A 27,830-nucleotide genomic window follows, 5' to 3' on the forward strand; every position below is an offset into this window, starting at 1 on the left:
TGAAAAGTCCTCTACCTCTAACCTTTCTGTTGTTTTTCTTGACACTTCCTCATTTTCACTTGTCAAAGTGTGATGGACTTGCTTGTTATCCACTACATTGTATAACCTCCCCCTTTGCTACGTGAGAAGCTTTGGAATCAGGGAAAGGAAACTCTCTTTATTTTCCACAATTTGGAATCCCTAGTTATTGGCGAGGGGGAGGGGGGATTTTGAGAGAGAAACACTTTAAATAATGGCATGTAAAGAAGCAATCCTGCAACCCTACACATGCTTACCTAGGAATAAGTCCCATTGAACTCAATGGGCTTCACCTCTGAGAAGACGTATGTAGGATGGGGGCTTCGCAAAGCTGAAATCCCATAACCACCTGCCTGAAAGTATGCCCCAATGAATTCAATGGGACATACTTATAAGTAGACATATTGGATCACACTGTAAAGCTGTTATACTAAATGCAGATGAACCCAGCATCTGCTTCAGCTGTTGGTTTGCTCCTTCCGCTCCGCCTGCAGGAGCATACAATTGTGGGGCTCTTCCTTGGCCTCTCAATCTTGGCGTCCAAAACCCATTTATTTCTTTATAGAACTGCTTTTATTGTGCCGAAGATGGGAAGAAACATTGCATAAAACATTCGGTAAATCAGAAAATATGAAGAAGGGGAAGAAACCAGGAATTGGAGGAGGAAAAACCTCTTCCAGTTAACTATTAATAAAAATACCAGCATTACTATTTCATGTGCATAAGCAAAGTTATCAGAAAAGCAATTCATTTTAAAGGTGCAGTGAGAAAGAGAATAGATTAAAACCTCTTCTGTAACTCTTCCTCCACAAAAATTATTTGCAAAATGAAATGGTAGATATGTGTTGTCACCCAAAAAAAGGTTCCTTTGCGGCACATTCACATCTAATGCAAAGCAGAATAAAAATACACTCATTGATAAGACATGCACAAGATGTTAAAAAGTGTGCTAACTTTTACTAAATGTTACAATCAATGATGTAACTTATGTAAGTAGGGTTGCTTTGTCATATATTGATAGTTACCTCACTTTCACATCCACATTAACTTGATTTTAAATGCAATTAATACATATAGTCAAGGAAGACTAATGGACTACATTCTGCACTTAACCTGGTGGACATTTTCAAATGGCACAAGTGACCAGTGCAAACCTATTTTGCATTGTAAACGACTAAATAAATCTTAATGGATTAAGAATGATCAGCTATCAACACACAAGGGAAATTAAGTGCTGAAATGCCTACATTGATTATTTTAAATTATTAGCCTTACTCTGTTCTTGAATTTGTATGCTTTTAGTGAGCTTTAACACATTTACAAGACTTATTGACTATAATTACAAGAGAATTCAAGTAATGGACACATCAATTATAAGCAACATGTCTTGACCAGACAGTTGCATAAAGAATTCTAAAGAGAGCTCCATTAGCATCTTCCCTGTAGTTTTATTCCATTTTATCTGCCTTAAGAGGGCATATAAAGGGCTTATAAAAACTGTTCTGACCATGTGAACAGTCTGTGCCATCGAAAAACTCATCACCAAATTCAATTTTTAAAAAAAAAACATTTCCTGAAACGATCTGCACAAGTATAGAATTGGCTTGCTAAAAGAAGGCTGGGATTCCTAAGCTGATGATACTGATGGTTTGCAAGAATTAATACTTTAGTTACAAGAAGACACCTGAAGATGCCAGCTTTCTGCAACTGAATCTTAAGTACATAGCTCAGCCTCAGCTTTGCTTTCTTCTAAGGAAACAAAAACTATTTCAGGATTACACCAAAGAATATTAATATTCTTTTATAATATTTTGCATCCCTTACCTTTTCATTTTCTTTCTAGTAACTGAGCACTAAGTTTCAACCACTGCATGAATTTAAACTATAGCTTCTATAATAAGCCATTATTTAAAAGTACAGTAAAATAAACCTTACAGTTTTAATGAAAATATGTTCATTGAAATGTGAATTTATTATTCAAATCCACTCATAAATTCAACCCAGAGAGACACCACTTGTCTAAGCAGAGCTCAGTGATTTAGAAAAGCTGTCTATTTAAAATAAAGAATGTATGGCAGGTTTATAGAAACATAGCAGTGAATTTTTACATAAATTTAGAACTGCAGCTTATGCATTTTCGACAAAAGTGTTGTTTTAAAATTTTCCACTTAATATAAAACATAAAAAGAGAATGGAACATGTGGCACAGCACAGAGTCTAAATCACCAGGCCCAAATTTCACAGGTGCTGTGTTGCCTCTACTACTGCCTTCTAAAATGATGACCAAACTGCAATCCCATGATAACTTTACATGCTTTTTTTCAAAAATGAGCATTCTCTACACAGCAATGCAGCAACAAATACCCACCATTCAACCATTAAATGTGAATGGTGGTTCCTGAATCCAAACCAGGAAAAGTAAACTATGTTAAGCGTTAGGTTAGCATTGCCACCAACCTGTCAACAGGTTGCTGCTTTGGGCAAAGGAAAAGCCATAAAGGGTCATCACCTCCCACCCTGTAGGGGTGAATTGCCCATCACTAATTTTAATCATAAATTCAACAAGTGTGTGTTAGCAAGATTGTAGCCAAAACACATTGGGTCCCTGGGTCTGAGGTTCCCTACCCCTGTAGTACTGCCAGATCAGATGGCTCACTCTCCACACCTCAACATATCAGTAGCACTTAGGTAGTGCTTTCCCTTATGGTTTGACTGTCACAACACTAATCAGAACTGTCTAGAGAAATGAAGGAGGGGGAAGGTATAGATGGAGGCCATTTTTATTTTTATAAAACAAGTTTGCAAGCAACTCTAGATTAGGCAAACAGTCATTTGAAAGGTAAATGTTCTCCAAATCATACTCAGATAATAAGATGCGATCTGATTAATGAATTACAATGAGTCTAGGGGATATAATCTGTAAGAAATGTAGTGACAAAGAGAAGATCACACTCAAGAACTTTCAAGAAATTCTGTTTAATGCTCCTTGTCTACTAAAGAGTACTCCTGAAATTAAGCAGTGAACATGAGATTAATATAAATTTGAAACTCTGGAGTAATTCATGATTTAAAAAACAACAGCAGCAAAGAGTAGCAAGGCCTTAACTCCAACTTCCATTTGCAAAGCACTACCCGCACCATTTGTTGATACATACCTGTATGGGTTCGAATGTGTGCCAGAAAGGCCATGGAATTGCTACTTCTGCACATCTTCCCGCAGTATTTGCAAATATTGCCTTTATTTTCTTCTCTCTCTCGGTTGATTTGCTCAGTATCTTCAACAATGTATTTGTTGACTTCCCGTAGCAGTTCTTCATGTTGTTCTTTAATATGAAGAAATAAATTTTGCTCCGAATCAAAAGGCTCTGTGCACTTAACACATTTAAAGGTGGCGCCCCCTTCCGGCAGTTCTTCGACACTTGCTTGTTCATTTCTCATGTGGCCCGCACTAGCTAAATGCTGGTGCAGGTTACTTTCAGTATAAAATGACTTTCCACACAGTAAACAATGGAAATGTTTCTCTTTTGAAGGATGTTTCATAGCTATGTGAACATTCAGGCCACTCAAGCCATCTGCTAAAAAGCCACAGTCATCGCAGCGAATGCGTGTCGATTCCCCAAGCGGCTGCCCTTCTGCTTTCTTCTTCTTTCCACCACCTTGTGGGACATCCACTTTCAAAGTTCTCAGCCCACTCAGGTTCTGTCCATCAGCAATGTGATCAACTGGCTCACAACCATCTTCATGGCTTTTTAATTTTACAATAGAGGAATCAAACTGGCCACAATTTTGCACTGCTATCTCCTCCTTCACTCTGCCCTCAGCACCGGCAAAAGCATCTGATGCCTCATTACTTTCTTGAACGCTTTCAACTATTGAGACCTCTGAACCCCAAATATTGTTTAATGATACTTCGACCTCATGTTGTTCAGCTGACAGAGTTCCTTCTTCCTCTATAGCAGAACTCTGCTGGGTCATTTTCTGTTCCTGTAAATTATGTATAGTTTTCATAGTTCCTTCAATATCTTCATCAATAGTTTGTTGCTCTAGTGTGCAACATGTTTCTGAAATGATGGGCAACTGAATTTCTTCATTTTTCACTTCTTCAGCAGCTACTGCAATACTCTGAAGTTCTCCTTCAGAGTCTTCCTCCATCTTATTTGAGATCAAATTCATATCTGGAGAATCTTTGCTAACAGCTATGTTTTTACTTCCAGTTTCTATGGTAAAATTAAAATTTGATGTGACTGTTCTCTGATCTTCCACATTTTCCTGCAGGACACAATGAACTGTTTCTTTATGTGTGAACACCTCATGAACATCAACTACAGCTTTTGGAACATTTTCTTCACTGCCTCCCTCTTCCCTGCCTTGGTCAACTTCATCATTTGTCTCAACATCTACAGTATCGGCAACATAAACTTCTTTGGGAACCTCTGAAGGGGTACCATCTTCCGAAACCAAGTAATTAAGGGCTTTCTTCACTTTCTGAGTGACCTGCACATCCAGACATTTCTCCTCAACGATGTTTTGGTATTTTGTTCCGTCCAGGATGATCTGAATTCCATCTGTGGGTTGCTGCTCCTTGCCAGTATCGGCCACATCTGTCTCTTCTCCAGAGGTGTTGCATACATAAGATTGCCTTTTTATTTTATGCTTCTCTGTTGCTGCATGCCTGATCATCTCTCGGCGAGTAACTGCATAATAGTCGCAGGCCATGCAATAGTATTCAAATTCTTTAGTGTGCTTGCGTTTGATATGTACTTCCAGAGAAGAAAATGAATGTGCAACAAAGCTGCAATGAGCACACTTGTTATCATTTGTGTTTAACGATCTTGTTTGAGCCAACGAGTCCCTAGCTTGGTTAACGTTACCTAGTTCTGCAATTATATGCTGCTTTATTTCTGAAGGGTTCCGGTCTCTACCCAATTCAGAAAACTGAGGCACATTTTCACCTTGTACTTGTATAGCATTGCCCTGATCATTTCCCTGGCTTTCCAAAGCAGCATTGTCCAAGGGTGAACTGCCATGGTCAACAAGTTCATTCAGACCTCCTGGACTACTTATCTTCTTGCTACTGGCTTCAACATTACCTCCCTCTGGGCACACTATAATCTCTATGTTTTGTTTCCCATTGGCTTCCAAACGGCCTTTATGCTTCTTTGTGGCACAATGACGTTCCATATCACCTTTCGTTACAGTATAGTAATTGCATACTTTACATAAATAGCTGTACTGGTGGCTATGCTTTCGTCGAATGTGAACTGTCAGATTTGTAACACTGGAAGCCAATAAGCCACAATGAGGGCATGTCCGAGAAATGGTGCCTTTCGGCCTTCCTCTCTTTTGCCCGCTACCCAGAACCAGCTCACTGCATTTCAGCATTTCACCTGATGGAAACAGTTCCTTGTTTATCGACACATTCTCCAATGTACAGAAGGGTAACGGCACGTTTTCATTTTCCGATACAGTCTTTAAACTGCCGTAAGTAGAAGGCTCTGTTGCTTTTTTACCATCGCTTCCACCTACACATACCCTTTCAATACATTCCTCAAAGCGTAAGCCAATATTATTTTTTCTGGCATTTTCAAGGTGTTTACTTCTCTTGATGTGTTTTTCCATTCCTTCTTTGCTTAATGAGTAGAGGTTGCATGCTTTGCAAAGGAAATGATATTCCTGAGCATGCCGAAGTTTTATGTGCCTGGTAAGAACTGAGGAAGACCTTGTTTTATAAAAACATTTTTTACACTGAAACTGAGTTCTGCTCAGGACAGACTCCTTGAACTCATTCGCAGGATGTATCACCAAGGGCTTGGGCATTTCTTCTGCAACCTTTGGAAGAACACTTGTCTCCACTAAACTGCAAGATGCTGTTTGCTGAGTCGCATTGCTAAGTGGGCGAACCGTATTTCCTTGAGCTGATAAACTTATATGTTGTTCAGTTGTGTTATGAACTGCTGCTTCTTCTTCATTTAGAAAATACAAGCGGCAGGTAACACAGCAGTGGGACATGCCATGCTCATCACGCATGTGCTCCCCAAAGCTTACCTCATTCAGGGCAAAAAATGAACACTGAGGGCAATTTATCTTGCAATCACCCCTGCAGTGGTTGTTTTTTTGATGGTGCAGTTCAAAGTCTTCCTTGGTTCCACAAGAATAGCCACATGTCTGACACTGAAATTTCAGCTCTTCTGCTTTATCTCTGTCAACATCCAATTCCAAACCTGTGTTTGGCAAAGTACATCCACAATGAGTACAAGGATGTAGACCCTTCTCGGCCTCAACCGCTTTCTTTGGAGAATTATCAAGTTCCAAGGTGACAGAAGAGCACGCGTTGGCTCCATCTGGATCAAGTGATAGTGTTCCTGTGTCAGCTTTGCACAAATCCTCTTCAGCTTCTAAAACTTTTAGGTGCACCTGCGATGCATCACCTTGACTGAAGTCTGTCCTAATGCTGTGTTTTAAGGTGGAGTCAGGCCTGTTTCTCTTACCTAATCCCAAAAGATGATAGCGTTTTTTAATTTGCTGATTTAATCTGAAAGAACCACTTTGCTTGAAAGTTACTCTTCGGGAGAAGATATTTCTGTTATGAGGAAATCTATCGAGTATTCCTGTGGTGTTTGAACTGCTAATTGTCTCTTGACTACCTTCAGCAGGTTTTGATACATCTGGATTACATTTGGAGGACCCTGACTCTTCTAGCTTTTCAGAATGGGCATCGCCATTTCCACCCACACTGGAGAAAAGCACTTCTTCATTGGTAGTGTTCTCTGTGGTTTCTGCAGAAATATTTTTTGATGACACCATTTCAACAAAAAGTTGGTGGCGTGTTTTAAACTTCTTCAGCTTATTGCTTGAAGTCTTTAGTGGATTTGAACCTGCATTCCTTATTTTTGGTTTATTAAGTGCAGATTTTGCTTGCACATTCTTTTCCTTGACTAGGTACTGCTGTTTTTTATGAAATGGCTTTTTCGTTAGTATCTTGACAAATCCTCCCCGGGCAGCAAGATTTTGCCGGCGGAGGTGCGTCTTGCCAAGGAAATGAGCTTGTAGAAGATCTTTCTCGAAAGACTGAAAACCACAGAGATTGCAAAAATACAATCTAAGCTGTCCAGCGGTCGGCTTGCTATGTGTTTGTAAAGATGGAGTGCATTCTGATTTATCAGTACAATGTAGGTTCACCTGTTGTTCGGAATGCTGAAGGTGGCTTTCTTGAATATGCTTTTCTAAATCTGGGTAAGTGGAAAAAATCTCCTCATGGGGTTTGCACTTAGAAATGTTTTCAACACTGCTGGTTGCACGGCTAACACTGGCTTCATCGTTTTGAAAAGAAGATGCGCATTCTGGAAGGGGTGTTTGGTCAACTTGGGTATGCTCATTTTCCACATGTAGTTCCTGTGTACTATTGTCCTCGAAATCATGCTGCACGCATAAAGCATCACTACTTTGACAGGCACTTATAGCTTCGTCTTTTATAGTTTCATCTGTTGTATTACTTGCCCCATCAACACTACCTTCACACATTGTGGCATTCGATAGTTTGCCTTCATTCTCTTCAGCATGTTGTACAACAGTAAGCTTTAATCTTTTTGAGACAGGTTCGTTTTCAACTATGTTTGTTGCCATACAGTCTTCAACTGCTGATTTGGATAATGGTCGTTTGGCTGTGGCGCACTCTTCATGTTTTCCCCCTGGGTTTTTCTGTCCTTCAGCTGAAAATGTGTCTATTTTTGAGGTAGAGAAAGAGTCGCTGTGAGCTTTTTCAGCTAACACGTTTCTAGCATCTTCTTGTACTAATTCATTTTGTACATTCTCATCACCTTCATCGTTCTTCTGATTTTTTTCAACATCCATCCTTAATGAAGATTGTGTAGAGCACAATTCTAAATAAAACGGTTTAGCTCATCTGCTGTAGGGCTATCTAAAAAAAGAGAGAAAGGGAGAAAAAGAATGGAAGGTTATTAGTTTCATATGTACATAAAAACACATAGCATTTTATTTTAATGCAACTAATAACTTGTTGAATACAACCTATTGTTTTAAAAGGCTATAGGGACATTGTTAGCTAATTATTTTGGTAACATTCTCAAAGCAAAACATGGCCAAACCAATAATGTCTAAACATCTAAGGAAGGATTATCTGGTTCTTAAGAGGACAGTTGCACAGCTACTATGGAACAGAAAGTCTATCGGTATGTACATACAAGTCTCTCCTATTAGCACAGGATGCTCATCAATGAGAGAAGCAAATTTTGACCCTCTTTGAAAAACGTAATACTTTTAACAAGACTGCAGCCTTGAGATCCATTATTCTGAAACATGTAGCTGTTGCTTAGTTCCAGTGCTTGCTGATTTCAATAGGACTGTAGGCTTTAAATGGAACTACTCCAGAGCGAGTCGTTTCACAGCTGTGGCGTAAATAATGTGCCCATTCTGGGAATTCAAGTCTAAAAAGTGTGACCTTTGTTTTTGACAGCCCTGACACAGTACTCCAAGATAGCATGGCATTCAGTTAAAAGGGCAACGGGGAAGGAGGGGAGAAAGTATCCTTTCCTGAAATTAGAAGTTTCACAATTAAGAAACTAACTGTCCTCAAAATGAAGAAAATATAACTGCCTCAAAATGACAAAACTAGATTTAACAGGAAAATCTTAATAGTCCAGTTAACATGGCTGTCACTACCATGGACATTATAATGGCATAAGTAGCTGGGATCCCTCCACTCCTAGGAGGAAAATACACAATAATGGCAATAGGAACAAAGAAGTGATAAAATAGCATCACAGAGTTCCTATGAAATTCGTCTCCCAACCACCAATCACAACATTGTTCCCAGTGTTTCCTGACTAGGCATGGAAATTCACAAGTTGACATGCAGCCGAGATAGCCAATATGATATTTTCCATATATGGTTGGACTCCAACTCTCACCATCCACAGCCAGTATGGCCAGGGATCATGGGAGGTGTAGTCCAATAACCCCTGGAAGGCACCATACCACCAATATACAGCAACAGGAGGTACACAGCCATTTAACCCATTCCAAACCCTGACCTACATGCACAGCACAAATGCCAGGAAGAACCAATAATTCTTCCATCACAAGTTGATTAAAAAATCAGGGTTCTCAACTTCTGGCAGCCCAAGCAGCAGTTTGCCAAACCACCACCATTTTGCCAGGGACAATGTCATGCAATACAAAGGGGTTGCCATGTTTTCCTTTAATTCTGCTGTCAGCCTTGGGGAAAAACCAACAACTTGAGGTACTTCTTATACAGTGGTACCTCACAAGACGAATGCCTCGCAAGACGGAAAACTCGCAAAACGAAAGGGTTTTTGGTTTGTTGAGTTGTTTCACAAGACGATTTTCCCTATGGGCTTGCTTGACAAGACGGAAACATCTTGCAAGTTTGTTTCCTTTTTCTTAAAACCGTTAATACAGTTGCAACTTGACTTCGAGGAGCAACTCATAGCACGCGGTGTGGTAGCCTTTTTTGAGGTTTTTGAAGACTTTGGTGATTTTTGAAGCTTTTCCAAAACTTTTCCGACACCGTGCTTCGCAAGACGAAAAAAACCGCAAGATGAAAAAACTCGCGGAACGAATTAATTTCGTCTTGCGAGGCACCACTGCATTCACAAACTAGATTAGTTTTTGACAGAGCACTTGATACAGAATCAACTGAGTAGGATTCTGCAGTGATTGGGGCACACATGGTTTCTCTTCAGACCAAACACATAAACAGATGCGAGAAGATCATTATCTTCTTCCAGTTCTAGGATTTGCCTCCTGGAAGGCTAATTCTCCAGAGCAGACAACAAAAACTAAATTGAAGGCAACCGTGCTAGTACATAAAGAAATATGGAAAGAACAGCACTAGTAAAATACTTAAACTACCAGTAAAATGTATGGCCAGCTAAGGAACTTACAGGTAGTAAACAAGCAGTGATCTATCCAAAAAAGAGTTGCTTCCTACTTTTATTTTTTAAAAGTCCTAAAGGTATTGCACTTATTGTTACCCTTTCAATTATTTCTAATGGACTAACACAGCTGCCTGCATTTTTATCTGTTTTCAGATAAATTACTTGGTGGTTTTCTAGTCACACATCTTGCTGTCTCCTACTACTGATCTCCCCTTTTAAGCACTGGCTTCAGTTTAGAAAACTCTGGACATCCTTTTAGCTGCAAAAAGGGCTGTGGGGGCACTTGATCTAAGGGTGCTCTGTGAACCGCATTGGAGTGCTATTCCCTGAACCAATGCTGTACTATGTCTGCAATCATTATTCCTCTTCTGTTAGATATGCCATCATAATTAGTGTAGGCCAGCACACAAGGGAGCTAGTACAGCCTTTCCAGCCTTCTGTGCTACTTTGCACGATGGGGCAAAAGCCAAGTTGCTCTGGTTAGCCTACTGGAGCTGACATATATAAAAAACTTTTTTTGGTGGTGGGACTGGGTGTGCTGAAGAGAAGCACTGAGCAAAATTTGCTGCTGTTTCGCCCTGATGCAGTACTATGTTCCAGCTCAGTGATGTTCTGGGATAATCAACCTAACATAGGTGGCTAAAGCCATGTGCTGGGTACCACACAATGGGCTGCAAGTGCATCCACCCATTCCTGCAGGCCAGGCTGGAGGCAGGCGAGAGCAAAGCAATGGGCAAAGTAACTGCCGCCGCCACTGCTATCTTCATTTCCCAGTGGGGGAAATGCTTGCCTGGGGCTGCCTCAAACCTGGCACCAACCAAGCTGAGCAGCTTAACTTCCTTTGCGTAGCACAAGGGCATTCTTGAAAAGATACTGGGCACTTTTGGTTTAGGAGAGATGACAGCTCCAGCAGCTAAGGCTGTGGTTGGGTTCAAGCATGGCTGAAGTTGTCCGCTCACGCAAGCGCTAGGAAGTTTATCTCCTGTGCAATGAACTGCTTCGGTGCAGAGGTACCTAAGGCACTGGGCTATTAGGCCATAATCTTTTAAGTTATTTCAGTGGAAGCTTAATGCCACAATATCCTCAAGAAAAAAAAGGGTAGTATTTCACATTAGATTTACTATTAGCGTAGCTGTAAAAGTTTGAAGAAATAAAGGGGGGGAAGCCGCATGAAATAAGAAGTCAGCATAAGAAAAGCATTCTGATGACACCTTGTGGCCACTTTACACAAGGGGACAAAGACTAAAATACTGCTACATCGCAAGAGAAATGGTTTTGACTTAAACACTACCTTAAAAACGCAAGCTCTGATCCCACAATGTGTTGTGAAACATATTTAATGTTTATAGTCAATTCAAAAACAATCTGTTGTACATGCTTAAGTAATGCAGACTTTTGTGCTCAAAGCATTGATGTTTGCAAGTTTCACGTCAAAATGGTTTTCGCTTTTATCTCCCCAAGGAAATGATGATGACCACAGTTTGGGTTTAATCCCCATTCTTGCATTTGCAATTTAGCCTTTCACTGCCCAGTTCTTCAGATGCAGCCAAGGGTCAGGTCTTGCCTGAAATTTCTCAGAAAACACGGGAGACCCGAAGGAGCACATTCTGCTCTACAGGTGAGAGCTCTGAGGAGCTCCTGGGCTGAGTCTCAACTTATAAACGATAGGGAGGGGCTCTGGCTAAGAAGCTGCACATTTGTGCCAGACGCAAATGCAGTTAGCGTGGTTACATCACTCCTCATTTGCCGAAATAATATAATATGGTTGAGTATCTGTTTCTCTCCCTTTCCCCTAGCGCTCATGCCAAGACTTGGAAGACTGAAATAGCTCTGCAGCCAGATATGTCTTCAGATCTCATATTTCTGCATGCGGTTCGACAAGGCAAGGAAGGAGGTATTCATGCTAGAGAGGGATGGTGGTGATGCACATGTTCCCAAAGCTGATTCCCAATTTGCAAACCATCATTTGTCCCAAACCAGCACTGCATCTGCCCTTGAGCCATTCAAGATAAGCCTGCAGTATTAATTCTGCCTCTCCTAAAACTATATATCCCTTAGTTGCTTGATATAAGATTGCCATTTCTTATTCTTTTTTTAAAGTAACTTGCATGACTTAAAATGGGCTCGGATACAAGAAGGAGGAAACAGATTTGTGAAAAGGGTAGCAAATGCACAAATTCAGTGTCATTAAACACAGACACATGAGAACCCATGTATATTGTGCCATTTTCAAAAAGGTTGTTTTATTATCAATGTAACTAATCACAATGAAGCCATCTCTTACAATCCAAGACATAATAATGAATTTTCTTTACAGCTGAGGAGAAATGGGATTTGCTGTTCCATATCAAACCAGAACAGGCCATATTAATTCTTCTTCATATTTATTGTTAAATGTAATTTTTATCTATAAAATCAGTCATGAAATATTAAAAACTGAAACAACAGAATTTACATCCTTTACTTAATTTAGTTTAAATGGTCTACTCACTAAAGAGAGGGGGAAAGGTTACATACGTATTATTTCACACTCTCCATTTTTCCCTTTAACTTTCCTGTTATAAACCATACTGCTTCTGGGATTTATAACTCAGTTGTAAAATTTCCACTCCATACCGAGTGTTGGTACATTTGTCCTATAACTTTCCCTTTTTTTTTAATTATCAATCTTGTCATGGGAAAAATAACTACTGGACAAAGTCTGAAGGAAAAAGCTACTAAACAGAAAAGCTATGGTTGAAATGCTAAGCGTGCTTACGGGAAAGCATGTTCTGAACTCAGTATGACTTTTTTCTGTGCTGATCTATTTAAGATTGGGAATTTAGGACAATAATCAGCATCCATACAATGCTCTCAGTTCTTAATAGTACTGTATAAATATGTCTAATAGAGTGACAGAGTACACAGTGCACCAAGTAATAAATAAGTGTTCATATCTGAAGTTTCTGAACCAGGGAAAGAAACTAGATCCCACTCTGCTGGCCATTTGGGGGTCTGTGTGTTGGAGTGGTATTAGGGGATTTCAGCCTCTGAATGCAGGGATTCAGAGGTAGGATGATGCAGGTAGGATGATGCCATGGCATTCCCACTGTTGAGTGTAAACGGTAGGATTTAAATGTAGTAAGTAATAAAATAAAATAAATAAATGTCTAACGTGGGTAGTATGCCGCTACAAGGTTGGTGTGAATTAGTGGCATTTCGATAGACATTGGCAGCAATTTGCATAGTTGCCATGGTCCCTGTATTTTGAAGCTTCTTCTCAACTTTCCAGCTCAGCGTGTGCAGGATTCCAACTATGTTACTACAGTAATGTTGTGCTGGCATAAGCTGACTGCCATCATGGTGGGACAATAGGTTTTCCCAGGTCCACCACACTGGGAACTCTCTTCTTCCCTAGGCAGCTAAAGAGAAAACAATCTTGGGTGCTGGAGTGTTCTCAATCTGAATTTCAACACAATCTCTCAGAGACCAAAGAGGGTTCAATAAACCAGATGTGTACATAAATGAGAACACAAAGGTTTCCATTAGGGAAGATCAAGGTATCCACTTGGAATTTGTTTATCTGTATCCTTCCCTCCCTCCACCCCATTTCACCCGCGGAAAAGGTCCTTAGCTACTTAAATTCAGTGTTTAGGTTTCTCAACAACCAGGCACTAGGATATCACATGGCCTTCGGAAGAAGGAAAGGCTAAGGAGTAAACCTTACACAAATCTGGAGTTGAGTCCTAAGATGGTTGGATGGTGTCTTGTACGCCTCCTTAGCAACTCCTGAAGCCAAGCTGGTGCCAAATGTATTGCTCTGCTTTCCTTTGGAACCACATCAGCAAGGCCAAGAAGGGGCTTGTCATCTGGGCAGCTCAGGACCTCCATACACACTGCTCAGGCTTGCACCCTAGAGAGGTTACTTTGGTGATGCTAGCACCACAAAAACAACACAGGAGGCAGCAGTTACGAGGCCTCTGCATCCACAGCAGGCACTGTGGTCCTTCAGTGGTTTGACTTCGCCCCCTCTCGAGACAGACAGATGCCAACAACTCCAAATAACAGTGCAGTGAAAGTTAGAAATATACTTAAAGGGTTTTTAAAAGGAGGCGAATTCTACTTCAAACAGTGCCACATTGAGTTGCTGCACAGTTATTTTGATACAAAACCCACAGATGCATGCTAAATTGCATCCAGGACACCTCCATTATCCAGAAGGCAACATCTACTGAGAGAAGCCAGGGTGTATCTAACTTACCAGTAAGGAAGAACTAATGGAGAATAATAGGTCAGTTTGGTATGAGCTATTTCAATTCATCATAGCCAGGAAAGGGATCATTAAACACAGCAGTGCAAACGTATCAAATTACAAGAAAGACGACAAGTGAAGTTAGAAATAAAAAAATGTCAATTTTGTATACTGCTACTGTGTGCCCTTTTATTCATCATCATGAAGGTAAGGTTAAAGGACAAACTGCAGCCCTCTAGCACACTCAAGTGGGGGTAGCCAGGCTCTCTGACAGCAAATCATATGAGTATATTACAGAAAGACAGATAGAGCCACTCTGGCAACAACATTGTCCAAAGTTAATTAGAGTCTCCAAAATGTACTTTTTAAATAGGTAACAAAATTCATTCCCCTCCCCCCCCCATTGTGTACAGCTTGGAGGCATACGCTGAATATGTACCTACCTTTCTGTACCTGTGACTGTCACACTATTGTCTTACAGAGACACTGAAACACAAAAGTTTTGCTAGCACGTGCTGAATTTGGAAATTCTCATCAATTTTTGAACAAGATATTTTTGAACACCGCAAACTCAGCCATTGCATATCAATGTTAAAAGGCAAAAAAAACCCAGATGATGTATCTGCAAAAAGGAACACTAGTGATTCTAAGATTCCAAGGAGGCCAGCAAATTGGTGCTATAAGAATGCATGGGCCAGTACTAAGTGGTTGCTCCTTAAGACAGAACAACTTAACAGAGAGTCAACCCTGCAAACTGGATTGGTTTGGGAGTATATTGTTCCCTTTGTAGATTATTTCTCTGACAGAAGCACAGAGACATCTGTAACAGTCTATGTAGGATCGGATCAAGGCATTTTGGTACCTGAAGCACACCAGAAAATTGCACACACATTCCTGCCAGTTGAGATGAGAGGTGAGAGGGAGTGAAGATCAGCATCAAAATTAAAGGGAGTGAAGAATGAAAGCAGGGTGTAAGATAAGCTTGGAAATGAAGGGAAATCGTGAAGTTCAACCTCATAATGAAATGAGAAAGTGATTATCAGCATTGGAAGGTTGGGGGGGGGAGGAAGAGGAGAAGGAAGAGGTTGCAAAGGCGGCAGCAGGCAGATCTGCCACCCTTCCCAGGAGGTCCACTATTTCTCCTTGAAGCAATATGGAAATATATTTTTGTCCTTTTATGTATGGGGCAGATAATATCTCTGTAGGGCATCCTCAGGTGATTTTATCAGGTATGGTAGAGTAAAAATGCAGAGCCCACTATTACATTTTAAATGGCAGTCCTAAATGCAGAAAGACTGTATGTTTATTCTGGGCAACTAAAGTGAAATGATCAATGCAGATGTTAAAGAAGTTTTAAAACCAAGATTGCTAAAAGAAAAAGGGGGTTTCATGACTTTCTGGATATAGAAACAATCTGTATTGTACTGTCCTGTCAAAAGATAAGCTTGAAACAGAGATAAACAGAACTCAACAAGTCAGACTTTGCTATTGCATGAGTTTGCAAGATCTGAGATACTGCAAGGCCTGTGAAATATATTTGGGAGTAACAGAATTTTACCTAGTGAAAATCATGTGGAAGTTTTTCTATTTGACCTGATCACTCCTCCCAGGCATGGTATTCACCAGGTGAGCCTGATATGATGATGATGATGATGATGATGATGATTTTAAAGAAGGCTCTCATGAAATATACATAGGAATAAAAGTTATCAAGTGGCAATAAGTTATTAGGTACAGGGAATGACTTTTCTGATGAGCTCAGGACTTCATGGTCTCCAACCAAGGAGCTGTCCCAATATATGCAACCGATCCACAAGATATAGCTGGTGTTTTGGTAGGGATAGGAGGACAGCAATTAGGACATGGGAGATTGTCATGATCATATTTCTTTTTCTGAGGTTTTCACTTGCTGTTACAGCTTCTTTCTGCAGCAGGATGGAGAACATATTGGAATGGTCCACCTTTAGAGATCAATGATCCTTCAAAGCCATAGGAGACGTTATGCTGGCATAGTTGCACTCCTGTTGAAACCTTGACTATATGTTGGGATACAGATATGTCACAAGCCTTCGACATTATCATTCCTAAGTGTCATTTTCTAAGAGGCACAGTCTGTCTGGCTCCTTGCAACATCAAGGAACTGGGCTGCAAAAACAACAGCTAGAACCAAGCAGCTTTAAAACTCAAAGAGAATCCCATGCAAAGGTCTATTAAGCCAACTCTGAGGCAGAAAACCAGCAGCATTTTCTCCGACCATCCTTGGAGACCTGTTCAGAGGACCTTCTTCCAAGTGGTTAGGGGTCTTCTTGATCTTGGACGTCCTGGGAATACAAAGTCTAATAGTGATTTGGATGCCATTTTATTTGCATCCAGAGCCCCACTTAATCATGTGTTGTGCTGAAACTAGGGGTTGTTATCATTTCAGTCCCAGGTAAACATTTATGCACATCACTCTTAAACCAAAATGTGGTTCTCAAAGTGTGCTACTATTGAACAATTAAAATCAGCCAGTAAAAGAATTTAACGAAAGAAGAACAATCTACTAGCTGTAAACAACACTAAAACCAAAACTAAAGAGACCTGGGGAAATTAAAAAAGGTGTTCACCTAGGACTGAAAAGAGATTGCTCTCCTTTCATTGCATTCTTTTATTGGTTGCTTTTAAGTGTTTTAATTTAACGTACTTTGGAAACCTCATTTTGCTCAAAGAGTGACATATAAATGTTTAATAGACAAAATAATTATCAAACCCATACCCTTCTGTAATTCACTATAAATGGGAATCATGGAATAGTACTGCTCACTCACACAAGTGGTACAGTGCCGTAAATTTAGAAAGTGAAGTTTCCATTTTACTTGAAATTAAGAGGCATGCTGTGCTGTAGTTGCGTTTGGCAATTGGATTAGTAGCACTCCAACCGAGTTAAACAGTGCCTTCTTCCTATTAGGGTTTCTATTACCATATTGTTCTGTTTAAAGGGGGTAAAAGGGAGATGGAGGGAAGAAAGCGCAGGAAAGAAGAATGAAATAAATATGACGAACAGCAGGTGCAATGAAAGACAGCAAGAGCCAAAGACACTGAGAAGACCTGGCATCAGCAGAAAGCAAGATACAGTAGCAGCAAAGTATTTATGCATTTGAAATTTTCATGTCTGGAAAAAACAACAACCCAGAACTTTCCCCATTTGTCAAAGAGGAGTCTCATTCAGAGTAAATGGCTTGAATCTCAATGTCTTCTTCACTCAGATTGCAATCACTACAAATTTAGGGAATACAGACATCAGCTGTCAATGAATGCACTCTCACAGGCTGTCAACCGCTTAATCAGGGTCTGACTTTACTGGAAAGTGTGAAATTATGTAATTACCCACGTTTGGCAATTCTGATGGCTTAGACAAATTACAACACCCTGAATATCTTGTTTTATAAAACAACATTTATTGGGGGGGGGGAGTTGTCAGAGATATCCCTGCCTTCCCTCCTCAGCTTGGTAACACTTGTGTATCCCCCTTCCACACAATATAGATCTAATCTGATCAGGAAAATAGTCTTTTGAGAAAAATGTTAAAACTGAATTAAAAATAAGTCTACTACATCCTAAACACCATCACAATGTGTTTAATTTATGCAGTCCCAATGTACCCATCAGTTCAATATGAAATCTGTACAACAAAGAAATGCTAGCTGGTGCTTATGTAAAACGTGACAATATTACTGTAAAAAAGAAATATTTAAAACTGTGAAATGGCCACTGCGATAATGGGTTTTTCTCCAGGAAAACTGATCCCTGGGGCACAAAAGCAAGCAGAAAAGTACTAGCAGATGTACAGCAAATCAAATTATGCTAGATCAGTCCCAAGCCAAACTGCTTTCCAAGTTCTCCTGCACACATTCAACCAGAAACAGCCAGTACACACCAACTGCAGTCCCCGACCAAAGAAACAAATGTTCTAACTGCTTGGAACTCCCCATTAATGCATACTGTCCCTCCCAAAAATAGTGAAGAACTAAACAACAGGCATGAGGCTGTCATCAAAAACAGAACCCCTATGTATAGACCTCCCTTCCCTCTTCACATCTACTGAAAACTAATCATATGTTGCATCATCGTCATGCTCAGAGAGGGATGTACAGGAATTTCGATGGAAACAGAAACTGGTAGAGACATTGCCACTGTTAGCATATTTGCTCAGTGTCAGCACCAGATTTGCTTTATGCAAACACAAAAGGCAATTGTTGGCACTGGATTTAACACAGAGAGACACACACCCCAAAGCTGCAAATATAATGTAATTAATAACATTACTGCAAAACCCGAAATGAATTATGATTCATGATACAGCATGTAAGCAGCAATGAAATGGACAAAACCCTTCCTATACAGTAGGCGCTCGGGTTGCGAACGTGATATGTGTGGGATGCACGTTCGCAACTCGCAGTGTTCGCAACCCACGTCTGCGCATGCACGGGTTGCGCTTATGCGCATGCATGACCACTGAAACCCGGAAGTAACCTGTTCCGGTACTTCCAGGTTTTGGCAGTCCGCAACCAAAAAAAACGCAACCTGAAGCGTCTATAACCTGAGGTATGACTGTAATGGAAACATGTTGGGTGGAAACTGGTATCACTGCATCCCTATGCTCTTGAGTTCCCACACTCCTGCCAGTGGCAAGCAATGATGTGAGAAAGCAAAGTGCTCATTGGGAACACATTAAGCCTCATAGGGACTTCTATTAGGCTTTATAGGTAAAGAGGAGAAAATTAGGCTTGGAGCTGCCATTATCAGCAGCAACCCAGTGCCTGCCATACTTCTGCCTCAGAGAACCACACCTCCCAACTTTACATACAAAACAGCTTGGCTTAGAACAATAAATATTCCAAACCACTGTGTGCTTTGCTTTTTATCTAGATTTCAGAATGCTACGGCACAAGGACAAGCAACTAATGCTGATCCTATAATATTCACCCTTTTGAGAGAAAGAAAAAAGTTGTCAAGTATTCAAAAATTTCATGCATATGATAATAAAATTCATGAACCCTGGGAGGTTTGTTACCAAACTGTCTCCTTCTATTTGGATCCTTTCAGTGGCATTTCTAACTGCAGGGGTTGAGTGTGTGCATATAAGGCAAGTTCAAGAAGCGAGCTTCAAATAAAAATATGATGTGCTGGTTATCTTGCCCCCTCTAGAATATTCATCATAACTGAAGGCTACTTATTTGATTCGATTAAAATATTAATGTGGAACTATTAATGAACAATGAACTTTATTAGGCTGGGAACGACCTAACCCTGCTGTTTCTAATGCTCAGTATTGCATCCAAACACTTCGTATCCCATCCCTCATTCCATTCACACAGTAAAAGCACATCATCATCCACACCTTCTACCAATGATACCCTGAGTCCATCATTCATGCAGGCACAAATGAACACACGGAGAGAGCCTTGTCAGGACATCTGCTCCACCCATCCCTGGTTTCCATGCTTTCAGATATTGCCATTTGTAAATAGTGCACTTGAATGGGTGGAGGTTGGTGTCAGAGCCCATGTATATGTTACCCCCGACAGCATCCATCCTTCTTTGATCATGATTAAAGCAGCAAAGAAGGCTAGAGATATTCAGTCCTGCCAAGCATACAGTGCAATGGTCAACCCATATGTACTTCCTCCTCCTCCTCCTCAGTCTATCATTCCTCTTGTTGAATCAAAAGTACTAAAGCCAGCCTCTTCCCCTTTTTATTTTGTATAGCTAGACTAATAAGTAGGGAAAGAAGTGCCCTGTTTTAAAAGGAAATAATAGCAGGGAGAGGAGATTTCAGATGAGGCAAGCAGTGGAAGATGCTTCTCAGCCCTTCCAATTCAAGAACCCAGGCCCCCTTTCCCCATAAGTGTCAGCCAACAATGGGGAATGGTAGCTCTGGTATTTATTTATTTTTTAAAAAAGGCTAATTTTCCTCCAAAGGCCTTCCAAGCAGGCTGTAACATAATATAAAAACAATGGCCATAAAGTAAGCAAATACAGTACAACATATAAAACAAAGAAACTGAACAGCAAAACATCAAAGCAACAAACACAGAAAATATAATCACATAAAGCAAGTTGAAAAATAAACCGTAGCATCGAGAAAACCAAACAGTTTTCACAGAGACCCATTGCAACATGTGGGCCAGATGGGTAACTCATTGGAGAGAGTTCCAAAACCTAGGCACTGCTACAAAAAATACTCTTGTTCCATGTTTCCTCTAACCAATTCTCTATAGTGGTGGGACAGTGAAGAAAGGTTCTTCCAAATTCTATAGCGCTTTGAATAGAGACCCTTGATGCACTCCACAGGTCAAAGGTCAAGAGGCTGAGTACTAGTACTCCAGTATCATATTTTAGATCTGTGTTCCATTAAAGGCCAGAGCCACTGTACAATGGTACTTCTCCACAAGGCTAATGGTATCAAAAGTCACTGAAATTTCCAATAAAGACAATGGGAACACACTTCCATTTCCCTCTTCCATTGCAGACTATTCATCAGAGAAACCAAAGCAATTCCAAAACTAGATCACTAACCAGACTGAAATGGATCAGGTAATTAATATAAGGGAAATGACAGTCCTCTCTGTATGTGCTGTATTTTCAGAATACTATCATAAAGCTGTTATCTACTTTCCCTTGGTTAAAACAGTGCTTTTCATTAAAACTGGACGGTCAAATTGCCCTTTTGCTCTTTAGAAGAAGTTGCAAAATAGGCACCTCAAATTGTAAGATAAAGGTAGCTGGGATATAAATTCAGAACAATCCTGCAGAACATGCTTAATAAAAAGTCTTCATTAGCTTATCATCTACAAGCCTCCAACTTGTAAATAATTTAAAGTTAAAAATATGGAAAGAACAGAAGGGGGTGTCAATGCAAGGTTATCCCTATTAAAAACAAAACAAAATATAAACGTTAAGGATACTTCCTGGTATATCAGATGAACTGCTGGTTGCTTTTTGTCTTGATGGTGTTAATACCACTGTTATTTTGCATCAGCTTATTCTTTAATTAACAATGAAGGCCTCGTTCTCAGGTCACTTTGAACCTCAGTTAATAACAAACTATGGTCTAAATGTGAATGTGCAGCTTACTCACTGTAAGCTACTGAAATTGTGGGCACTTCACTCTTCTGCCACACTGCAGCCTGACTTAGTGCTACTTCCACACGCAAGATCAAGGATAATTTCTGCCAAACAAAGCATGAGCGATGAGCCAAGAGTAAACCTTGATTTCATAGTGCTAATCCTTTAAACCATGGTTTAGTTTGGTGGGAGGGAGGGAACCCAAGAGGCCTATAAGATCCTGAAGACATTGCAGAAACACTTCCCACATTCAGCTGGTGTGGGAAACATATGTGGGTACCTATATACCATATTTACTAGGACTCCCATATGTCCAGATTTTCCCAGATATTACCGGGATTTCAAAGGTACAATTGATGTCTCGGGAAAATTTCTTTGTCCTGGAAGAGCTCTATGAGTATGCAACATTACACATTCAGAGCTGTTTCCTATGCCAGCTGAACACTTGGGACAGCATGGCAGCAATTCCACCACACGGCAATGGTGTGTGTGGTGCAACTGTCAGTGGTGTGTTGTCAGTAGTGGGGCAACTCCACATGGCCCCACCACACATTCTTTCAATACTGGGGGCAGGGGGTAATGTGAATGTCCATAGACAGAATCCCCAAACAAGAAGCTAGTTCTACACCCTGGCAAGCATTTAAACCCCTGAAGTATTTTTCAAACTGATCTTATCACATACAAATTTCAAATTTAAAGAATTCACGAATTCTGGAAACATTTGTTCTGGAAACAGATCTGTCCATACGGGAACAGGTCAAATTTAGCAGTGTATATATAACCAACACAAAAGCCTGGTTCAAAGGTCACACATATATGGTTGCTAAACCATAGTTTGTGTGATCAAGAGCATCTTGAGGGTTCTTGTGGTTCCCCTGCCCTAATGAGATATAATTGTGACTGACCATGACAACCAAACAGCTGTAAACAGTTTCTGCTAATTATAGTTTGTTCCCAAATCACAGATTTAAACTAGGATCTAATCCTGGTTTTAATACCTAGTTGAGAGCAAACTAGTTAGTTGCAAAGAATGTTCACTGTCAAAATGCCAAGACTTGCACAATATTCTGAAGCCTCAGAAAAGAAATGGAGATTGAATGCAATTTGAGTTCTACCAGCCAACCCAACTCTTGTGAAATTTCTTCCAACTTGAGTCATTACATGATTTCCAGAGATCACCAAAAAAATGGCATCTTCACTTCTAGAATACAGTGCAACTTCGGCCTCCAGTGTGAACGTATGTGGTTCTTTGGAAGCAAGTATTTCTCCATACACACACTTAACAACCTGGTGGCTTCCCTTGCTGAAGCATGTGTTCACCGTGAGCAGAAATAACAGCTATGAGCAGTGGCAAATCTTCCAAAATTTATAAAAGCAGGATCTGATTCTTGCATTTATTTCTTGCATGTGCTACATATGCTGTCTCTTCAGATTTCTAGTGGTACACAATCCCAAGGAGCTACACAGAGGCAAGGAATCTCAGGCCCAGGGGGAAATTTGGCCCTCAAAGGCTATCTGTTTGGCCCTTGGAACTCTCCCCAGAACACACTCCTGCTTCACACACCAAGTGATTTTATCTGCCTGTAATATGTTGTTGGAACTCTGATAAATTAGTGTTCTTGATTACCTTGATGGAATACAGTGTGGGTAAGTGAGTGCATACAAGCTAGCCTACTGTACAAAGGAAAATGTTATATTTGTTGCTTCGCTTACTTTTGCCTCTGACCCCACCTACCACTGGTATGTGGTTCTCAGAAAGCTGTCTATAAAGGAATGTGGACCTCAAATTGAAAAAGGTTCCCCATCCCTGGATTAGTGTTAGCATGTAGCACCAGAAACAACAAAGACACTTGTTAAATCTTTAAAAATAACCCATTTATTGCAGCTTATGTTTTCATGGGCTAGATTGAAACTGTGATGTCATGTGAAGTCTGGGTTACTGCACGCCTTCATAAACAGCCATTATTTACTGCTTTATCCCAGCAGCCCTCGGATACAAGGTAATATCTGCATAGCTCCAAGCAGAACCCAATAAAAGTTTGCCTACATTCCCATCTTGACTGTGACTAAATGCCAACCTTGTGGTTTTTAAATCATGCCACCTTTCCCCTGCAAGTACCTAAGAGCCCTTCTGGATGAGAACAAAGGCCCATCAGGTCCAGCACCCCATTCTCAATGCTGTGCTCACCAAAAGTCAGCATGGATTTCTGAAAAATAAGTCATGTCAGACTAACCTGATCTCGTTTTTTGACAGAATTACAAGCCTGGTAGATGAAGGGAACGCAGTGGATGTAGCCTACCTTGATTTCAGCAAGGCATTTGACAAGGTGCCCCATGATATTCTTGTAAAGAAGCTGGTAAAATGCGGTCTTGACTATGCTACCACTCAGTGGATTTGTAACTGGCTGACTGACCGAACCCAAAGGGTGCTCATCAATGGTTCCTCTTCATCCTGGAGAAGAGTGACTAGTGGGGTGCCACAGGGTTCTGTCTTGGGCCCGGTCTTATTCAACATCTTTATCAACGACTTGGATGATGGACTCAAGGGCATCCTGATCAAATTTGCAGATGACACCAAACTGGGAGGGGTGGCTAACTCCCCAGAGGACAGGATCACACTTCAAAACGACCTTGACAGATTAGAGAACTGGGCAAAAATAAACAAGATGAATTTTAACAGGGAGAAATGTAAAGTATTGCACTTGGGCAAAAAAAATGAGGCACAAATACAAGATGGGTGACACCTGGCTTGAGAGCAGTACATGTGAAAAGGATCTAGGAGTCTTGGTTGACCACAAACTTGACATGAGCCAACAGTGTGACGCGGCAGCTAAAAAAGCCAATGCAATTCTGGGCTGCATCAATAGGAGTATAGCATCTAGATCAAGGGAAGTAATAGTGCCACTGTATTCTGCTCTGGTCAGACCACACCTGGAGTACTGTGTCCAGTTCTGGGCACCACAATTCAAGAAGGACACTGACAAACTGGAACGTGTCCAGAGGAGGGCAACCAAAATGGTCAAAGGCCTGGAAACGATGCCTTATGAGGAACGGCTAAGGGAGCTGGGCATGTTTAGCCTGGAGAAGAGGAGGTTAAGGGGTGATATGATAGCCATGTTCAAATATATAAAAGGATGTCACATAGAGGAGGGAGAAAGGTTGTTTTCTGCTGCTCCGGAGAAGCGGACACGGAGCAATGGATCCAAACTACAAGAAAGAAGATTCCACCTAAACATTAGGAAGAACTTCCTGACAGTAAGAGCTGTTCGACAGTGGAATTTGCTGCCAAGGAGTGTGGTGGAGTCTCCTACTTTGGAGGTCTTTAAGCAGAGGCTTGACAACCATATGTCAGGAGTGCTCTGATGGTGTTTCCTGCTTGGCAGGGGGTTGGACTCGATGGCCCTTGTGGTCTCTTCCAACTCTATGATTCTATGATTCTAGCCAACCATCTACCTGTAATGGCTAGCAGTTCTTGGCAACAACCTCCTCCATGAATTTGTGTACCTTGGTTCTCGAACTTACCCGGTAATCCGTTCTGGGAGTTCATTCGACTCCCAAAACCATTCGAAAACCAAGGCACGGCTTCTGATTGGCTGCAGGAGCTTCCTGCACTCGGGCAGAAGCCGCATCGGATGCCTGGCTTCCGAAAAACGTTCTCAAACCATTACACTTTGCGACGTTCAGGAGCTGATTTGTTCAACAACCAAGCCGTTCAAGAACCAAGGTACCACTGTAATTTGTTTAAAGCTGTTCCAAGTCGTTGGACATTGCTGCCTGTTGTGGTAGCAATTTCTAGTTTCAGTATGCATTGCAAGGGGGTTGGACTAAATGACCCTTTGGGTCCCTTCCAACACCGCAATGCCAGGAAATGTGAATCATTTTTATCTTTTATCTGCCCTGAACCTTCCAACATTTTCAGGTCTCCAGCCTGCTCTCCTCCTCCCCAGTTTTCTTTCCTTTTTTACATCAAAACTGCCAGCCTGATGAAGAGTTCTGATGAACTCGGAAGCTTGTGTCATTTTGTACGGCCCTTAAAATAATTTTTTTTGCCCCAGATTTTGGATTTCCCCCCTCTAATGGGCCAACACGGTTTCCTCTGCTGCAGAGTGAATGCCACAGGGCACCGCCACCCGCTCAGCGGCTGGAATACTTGGCGAGCGACAGCAGTGCGCGTGCGCTCCTCCTTCGGCCCAGGAAGATGAGCTCAGGCGTACCTTATCGCTCACCCGCAAACACACAAGCCCTCGCGCAAGCGCAATCACAGCCCCCTGGAAAGAACGGTTTTAAAGCCACGGTCGAAAAGGCGCGTGCGCAACGTCCAGTCCCCCTCGCTCCTGAAAAGGTGCTGCGCGACGAACATGCGTAGTGCTAACACGAAGAAGTCACAGACCACGAATAGCTTCCGCATGCGCACTCTGGAGAAACTTTTTTTCCTCCTCCTTCCTTTCTTCAAAAAAAAAGTGGATGAGAAGCCTTGAGGCGTTAGCCAATCGCTATATGAAACCGTCTTCCCGCCCTCCATGCCCAACCACTCAGGAATTCCCTCCTCAAGCATCAGACCCGCCGACGGTTACTGATTGGCCCAAAACGAGCTTCCTGCCCTCCCTCCCACTTATCGAGAGGAGGAAGGGGGAGAAAAAACGACGGCGGCACAGAGGCCCAAAAAGCCCTAGGGAAAGCGAAAAGGCCTGGAGAAAGCCAGGAGCGACCGGGCGCCCCCAAGGATAAACGCCTACAACAGCCTTAAGCAGAAGCCTCCCTCAGAAGCGAGGGGACCACTGACCGTTGGTTTTTACTCACCGGATGGGGACGCCGTCCTCCTCCGCTTGTGATGATCTTGGTCACAAGTGGCGTGCCGTAGATTCGCCGAAGTGCGTCACTGTTGGAACGTGATGCGTAACGTCGTACGGAGGGGAGGGAAGACAGGAAATGTATGGAATGCAACGGCGGCAGTTGCTCCGCGGGCGGCGCGTGACTCCCTTTGAAGAAGCGAGGGCCTTAACTGTACCTCAGTGGCCCCGCGCGCCGCGTGGAGGTCGCTTCCCGCCCCTTCGGGCGCGTTCAGAGGCGCCCTAGCGGTGACTCTCGCTTTCCTCTAGTGCGCGTTCCGTGGAGCCAAAAGTGTGAAGGGGCTGGGTTGTGGCTGGTACCCTTGAGGCGAAACATGCACTCTGCACATGCCCCAAGGCAATCCTGTCCACCATGACGTCCCCGCGAGAACCTCGACACCGAAAACAGGCTCTGGGATTCAGCTGAGGCCCCGGTGTTTCACTGCACACTAGCAATAATATTCCGAAACGAACCCTGTAGGCAGTGGGTTCAAGCCCTGCATTACCAAGCAGTCTTTAGTTGCTAGTTGAGCAAAATTAACGAAGGGGTAATATCCAGATGCCATGTTTGTGTATGTTCCGTGTGTAAACACGTCAGGTGTTAACAAACCAGAATTGTTTAGGGATGAAGCAACTCAAAAGTTTGAAATATCTACACACAAAAGGTAGTGTTCTTTGTTTAACTGGTGAAGAGGTAGAGTTTGACTTAACTAGCAAAAAAAAAAAAATTGGATGAGGGACTTACAATGGCTGGGTGGGGAAAAACTTCCAGTTTTGGGAAATTGATTGAAAATCCCCCTCCCAAAAGATACTAATATATAGTGGTAATTGATTTATTATAAACCCCAAGCAGACATGTAAGCTTAAAAACATACTTAGGTTATACTTATTACTTGCTTCATATCCAGAAGGGTTCACATGGTGACTTTTAGAAATTACAGTGAATTTTGTTAGACTATATGTTGTTGTGTGACTTGTTTGATTGCCACCTTGCTGTTTTTCAACACTCATTTTAGTAGGACTACACTGTGAATTATGAAACTTACTGTCTTTTTTGACTGTAAAGCAAAATAAAAATACTTCAGTTGAAGAATACACCAGTGTGGTGTAGTGGTTAAGAGCGGTAGTCTCGTAATCTGGTGAACCGGGTTCGCGTCTCCGCTCCTCCACATGCAGCTGCTGGGTGACCTTGGGCCAGTCACACTTCTTTGAAGTCTCTCAGCCCCACTCACCTCACAGAGTGTTTGTTGTGGGGGAGGAAGGGAAAGGAGAATGTTAGCCACTTTGAGATTCCTTAAGGGAGTGATAAAGCGGGATTTCAAATCCAAACTCCTCTTCTTCTAAATAAAAAATACTCATAAGCCTGCAAATTTGCAATGGTAGCCACTGCCTCCATATGCCACTAATAAGAAATTGTCTGTTGTCTGAGAACCTGACAATGTGCCCAAGGTTTCAAAATTGCATCTGCCACCCTCATAGAAAGAGTATGGACTCAGGATGTGGTCTGAAGGTACATGAAGCCATCATTTTGCTGAAGCTAAGCGGGTCTTAATCCTGTCTGTGCCTACACGGGTAAGCACTTGAGATCCACATGTATGCAGTTACCACATTTAGGAAAAAGATGCTGCAAAGAAGTGTGCAGCCAGAAGAGGGTGTATAGTGCACATGAATAGTTATACAGTAGTTCAGTCGCACAGGGTGCAACCATACCTTTAAACAGACTTAAAA

At 41.6% G+C, this 27,830-nt stretch overlaps 1 protein-coding gene across 1 annotated transcript in view; it reads right to left on the minus strand.

Moving 5' to 3' along the window:
• Nucleotides 1–27,773, minus strand: part of ZNF407 (zinc finger protein 407) — a 355,845-nt gene extending 328,072 nt beyond the window's left edge. The window contains exons 1-2 of the mRNA XM_082235255.1: nt 26,074–27,773; nt 3,174–7,936 (exon numbers count right to left, since the gene is read on the minus strand). Of these exons, the coding sequence (XP_082091381.1) occupies nt 3,174–7,869 (4,696 nt within the window). The 5' untranslated portion in view covers nt 7,870–7,936; nt 26,074–27,773. The remainder of the gene's footprint in view (nt 1–3,173; nt 7,937–26,073) is intronic.
• Between the last annotated feature and the right edge of the window lie 57 nt (nt 27,774–27,830).

Source organism: Podarcis vaucheri, assembly GCF_965113315.1.
Source record: "Podarcis vaucheri genome assembly, chromosome: 8".
Taxonomy (NCBI): Eukaryota; Metazoa; Chordata; class Lepidosauria; order Squamata; family Lacertidae; genus Podarcis; species Podarcis vaucheri.